Source organism: Corvus hawaiiensis, chromosome 2 (genome assembly GCF_020740725.1).
Source record: "Corvus hawaiiensis isolate bCorHaw1 chromosome 2, bCorHaw1.pri.cur, whole genome shotgun sequence".
In the NCBI taxonomy this organism is placed as follows: domain Eukaryota; kingdom Metazoa; phylum Chordata; class Aves; order Passeriformes; family Corvidae; genus Corvus; species Corvus hawaiiensis.
In genome coordinates this window covers 20,021,763-20,027,091 of record NC_063214.1, presented here as the reverse complement: position 1 = coordinate 20,027,091, position 5,329 = coordinate 20,021,763, and the positions used below count along the sequence as shown (strand labels likewise).

The following is a 5,329-nucleotide window of genomic DNA, read 5'->3' as shown; positions in this document are numbered from 1 at the left end:
CCGCGCCGCGGCCCAGGCCCGGCCCCGCGAGCATGGCACCGCCGCCCGCAGCGCCCCCTGCCGCCGCCTCGGCCACCGGCGGACGGAGGGCGCGCCACTGCGCCTGCGCGGCGGGGAGCGCGCGGAGCGGGGACTCGAGCGGCCCGCCCCGCCCCCGCTGCTCCTTCACGGCCGCCGCCATCTTGTGTCGGGAGAGCAGCGTGACACGGGCGGGAAAGGTGGGTGGGAGGGGCGATGATGTAAGTATAACGTGAGTTATATTAAACAAAAGGTTCGTCATACGAGATGAGTTTGTTATACAAAATTAGTTTTATTATACCAGGCGTAGGCACGTTTTGGAGACGTTGCTCTGGAAAAACTCTGTGAGCTTCTAATGCAGTACTTCCATAGGGCAAAGCCATATAAAATAGAACTGGGAGAATCAGGTTCTTGGTATCCGCTGGAGCAGAATAGGGGCGTTGGAAAGGTCACTGCAATATCGGTGCTGTGGATTTCTGTAGTTGAGGATTTTTTGCTCTTCCCAGGAAAAAAGCCCTGCAGTACTTACTTGGGCACTGGAGTAAAAGGTCTTTTGCACCAGCCTTATTCAGAACACTACAGTGGCAAAAGTAACTGGAACTTTAATTTGCTCTGATAGAAAGCCCATGGATTTTTTAACCTCGTTTATTCCCAACAAGGCCAGAATACATACATCCTCAGCTACTGCTGCATGTGTGAATTTTTGGACACCGCTGTCATGGCAATGGGGAATTACTGTGATTTAAGCACATTTTTTACCAGAGGGCAGCAGATCTTTGCTGAGGAGAAAGCATTGGTAACATTCAGAAATCAATCTATTTGTGTGTACCAGCCCTTTTTTTTTTTTAAACACAACACTATCCTGTGCAGGATTGGTGAGTTGCTAGTTTGTGAAGGCAAGGTTTTTCTCTTGCACAGACAGCTGGAGAAGGGGGTTCCTGGGCAGGTGACATGAATTATGTGTCTGTAATACACAGTCATGAGAGGTATCACTAGAAATATTTGGAATTTGGGGGAAAAGGCTTATGGTTTGTTGCCAAGGTGCTGACAAAGGAAACTACGTCTGGAGTTCGGTACCCAGATTGCAAACACTGGTGTGCTTAAATCTATTTGCAATTGCAAATAGACCCCATTAATTCCATAGTTAGTACATTGTTGATTTCAGTGGGAAAGCTCACAGTAATGGGGGGCGAGCATGTGTTTAAGTCTTCTGAAAAATTAAGTTTTGCTTCCTAGCAGAACTGCTTCATCATTGATTACAGTTATATCAATATGACTATTTAAAATAGAAATAGTCTTTCTTTTAACTTGTAGCAGTTGCACTGGTTCCTCAGAATCTTGATAGCCATTCCCCTAAGTGGACAGAGAATCCCAGAATCCCAGAATGGTTTGGGTTGGAAGGGCCCTTAAAGACCAGCCAGTTCCATCGCCCCCAGCCATGCACAAGGACACCTTCCAGTAGATCAGGTTGCTCCAAGCTTCATCCAGCCTGGCATTGGACACTTCCAGGGATGGGGCAGCCACAGCTTCTCTTGGCAGAAGTTTTCTTATATTTTAGCTCAGTTTCATGTAATCCATTGCTGGCAGTGCAAGGCTCTTACGACTTGCTATTTTAAAGCCTTTATTGTACTATATTGGTGGATCCAGTTTTAATCATATCTCACAGAATGCAAATCCTGTAGACATGGGCAAGGAGCAGCCTTTGAGCTATTTTAATAGTCTTTGGTGTATGTTTTTCAGGGAATGACAACCTTTCTTATGCAACACATCTGAAAACTGCCCGAAGCCTCGCCTCCTTTGTCAGATGAGAGTCATTGGATTGAGTATTTCTACTTTCTCACAGGGGAGAACATGAGCAGTTTGTCATTTTCATAAAAGTTGGGAGTTCCTGCATTTGGGGAAATTGCAGGTGTCAGCACATCCATCATGCAGGTGGCAGCCTTTCCCTGGAAAAATATGGATCAAATGAAGTGGTCCAGTGGAGAGTCATCAAGATGGGTAGGGGCTGGCACATGTGACTGTGAGAAAAGTGTGAGGGAACTGGGCATGCTCAGCCTGGAGAAGGGAAGGCTGAGGTTCATACATGCAAAAAAGTTTGCCAGTGAGGACAGGCAAGGCAGTGGAGCAGGTTGCCTGGTGAGGTTGTGCAGGCTCCATCCTTGCGAGCTTTCAGGACCCAGCTGCTGAGCTGCCTGGTCTGATCCCAGAAGCAGTCATGCTGTCAGCAGGGGATTGCACTGAAGATGACACTGAGATTGGCCCAGTGTTAGTAACACCAAAATCGTGAGTTCAATCCTCATATAGGCCATTCACTTAAGAGTTAGACTTGATGATCCTTGTGGGTCCCTTCCAACCCAGAATATCATGTGATCTGGAAATAAAGATTATGTGTGAGATAAGGAAGAAAGGACAGATGCAGGGAAATACCTGCCTTCACAGAGGGAAGTCCAATACCTCTGTTTCCTAAATCTCTGAGTGTAATGGGAGTAGTTTGCAGCTTGCAAAGCAACTGTGAATTTACCTGCTGAGCTGCCATCTAACCTGAGTGATTCTCTGGGGGGCTTGGGTTCTTCTGCAATGGGACCTACACGGTTATGCCTTTTTCTGTCCGAGGCACAACCTTAAAACAAAATTTGTCTGCAGATTTCAATTCTCAGCTTAGACTATATAAACAAAAATATTCTAACAATGCTTTGGAAAACAGTTGTTTCATATTTACTTTGTTCTGTAAGAAAGAGTTTGCTGAATTAATCTGATGAGTCTCTTACTTCAAACACTTCCTTGTAGAGTTCTCTCACAATCCCCTAACAGCTCCTCCTGGACAAACCGGACAGACTTAAAGGCATCCCATTCCTCTAACTCTTAGCAGGTTGCCATGCCTCTCACTACTGACTGTGTTAAATAACTCAGTAAATGAATGTTACAACGTAGCTCTCGTTATCTGAGGTTGAGAAAACATCAGAGTAAGGGAGGCTGGGAAAGTGCTTCATGATACTAGAGACGTTTTCCACACTGTATGACTTCAGCAATGAATAGCCATTGAAAAGGGAGGTATCCAGAAAAGAAATATGTGCAAGCATTTGCCTGTCTTTGTTGTGCACCTCAAGCAAGTCTTCTTTGTCATGGTTGTTGTTGCCGCAGATGGTTACGCTCTGCTCTGGAAATTGACCCTTGACCTTGTTTACCCGGAGCTTTCGAAGTCCCCAAATGGCTAGATATTCCGTTGGGAGAGGAGTGGTGCCACAGAAGGACAGCTTCAAATCCCACAACCTTGTGAAGTTGAGGACCATCTCCAGCACAGAGGTGTCTGTGAACCAGATGGTCAGGTGGCTGTTGTAGGTAGTTTTTTCCATGGTAGAAGGCAGCACTGTTTTGCAGTTGCACATCAAGTTTGCCAGGCAGTAATCACAGTCACGGATAGCCACAGGACAGCTGCAGTTGCGAACTGTGTTTTCCTTAGTGAAAATTAGCGTGTGGTTCTTCTGACTTCTCACAAAACTGATGTGTATGCCAAGGAATCTGGCCAAAATGAGAGCCAGACAAATGGAGAAAGCAGGGTAGGCTATTGGCTTCATTAGCACTGGTGCCAAGCTGTCAAGTGTCTCCTCCTTTTACTGAATGATTTAGATCACTTGGCTTTACCTATTGAGGAAAAACAATTTCTTTATTATACTAAAGATCTCTCAATGGTTAATATTACTTTGCTTTTCCACTCATCATCTGTTGCATCTATTCAGAGCCATATTGCAGTTCTGTATCAAGGGGAAAAGCACAACCACACTGATTTAGAAAACAGATTGTGACTCAAGTTTGGGATTCTCTTTTCGCTCTTCTTTTGCTCTAAATGGTTTCATCTGCTTATAAGACAGCTTGTACACTCTCTTGTCTATGCAGACAGCTCCTGAGCCTGGCCTGTGCAGAGGTAAGGACAGGACAAGGAGTTGTGCAGGACAATTCCTGCTTGTTTCTCCTTTCTGCTTTCTTTGCTTCCCACCAGACAGGGGTGACAAAGAACCCTGTTCTCTACTTCACTGAGTGAGGCAGTCTGAGAAGAGCTAGAGGCAATAGTTTTGTTTTACAGCTGAATTGCTAAGTAACCACTGTGATAACCTTTCCCTTAAACTGAGTGTGGGATATACTGGGAAAAGGGAGGGAGGGAGGGAGAGCAGTTAAGGGCGAAAGCATTGCTGGACACTGCGTATATCCTTCTGAGCTATGTGGAGTGCTGATAAATCCTGATTTTGATCCATGTGAAGCTACATCTGCTCCAGCCTTAGTCTGTAAGTTTTGAGGACCAGGGACCACCTCTCATTATGTCTTGGCACAGCAACTACTATAGGATAGATCCAGGCTTTTTCAGTTGCTCTGCCCCCACTTTATTTATCGTGGCAAAGCAAAATAGCAAAGCAAAATAGCAACTCCACACATACCTATGACAATGGAGCAAATTTCCATCCCAGCATGGGCCATGTCAAATGGTTGGGAGCATGTTTGGTGGGATTCTTGGATTCTCAGCTGCCAGCCCGTTGGTTTTCAGAGTGGAGTTGGATTTTACTAGGAGCATATGTGTTCTCCTGACATATTATTTGTTATATGATGGTACAGGCAATGAAGCAGAACGCAATTTCTTAACACAAATTACAAGGAGGTTGGGAAGTTTGTCTAATTTGATGTAACTGTTTTGAAGCACCAAGAAGCATTAGAGACAGGTTTGGACCAAAGATGACAGGTTCTAGTGAAAGCAGCAGTAGGGCACATGCTGGACAGAATTTGGTCCTTATCATGTAACAAGATTGATTCACATCCAGAATGCTTGTCTCCAGCACTTCAGAAAACATGGCAATACACCTACAGTTTTGTAGACTTCTCTTATTAATATTGTTCCTGTTACTGTTTGTTTTCTTATCTCATTGCTGTTTCCAATAAACTGTTCTTATCTCAACCCATGAACATTGCCTTTTGTGCCTCCAGTTGGAGGTGGGGGGAAGGGATCGTGGGAGGCTTTTTTAGTGGGAGTACTAAATTGGAGAATACCATTCCCAAACCATGACAGAAGGATGCAGACATTTAAGTTTTTAAATCAAATATTTAATCTATGTTGTGGAACATACCAGAAATTCCAGTCCAACTGTTGGCTGATGTTTAACTCCAAAAGTCAGACTCACCCAAGCTGTAGCTGTTGTGGTATCGTTATTGCTAGTAATGTTTCCACTATCTAAGCATCTAATCATATTGAAAATCCTATTACTAGACCTCCACACTGCTTATTTTCTCAGTCCTGAACAGTGGCTAACAGTTGTGATAGACCAGA

The 5,329-nt window shown here is 44.7% G+C and overlaps 1 protein-coding gene across 1 annotated transcript; it reads right to left on the bottom strand.

The window, feature by feature from the left end:
• Window positions 1-286: 286 nt before the first annotated feature.
• On the bottom strand, window positions 287-3,593 carry C2H21orf62 (chromosome 2 C21orf62 homolog). Its single transcript, XM_048293681.1, has one exon. The coding sequence runs from the start codon at window positions 3,591-3,593 to the stop codon at window positions 2,925-2,927; it is 669 nt and encodes a 222-aa protein (XP_048149638.1). The 3' UTR covers window positions 287-2,924.
• Between the last annotated feature and the right edge of the window lie 1,736 nt (window positions 3,594-5,329).

Coding starts and splice junctions, on each gene's coding strand:
- C2H21orf62 (XM_048293681.1), bottom strand. CDS start 3,593: ATGAAGCCAATAGCCTACCCTGCTTTCTCCATTTGTCTGGCTCTCATT.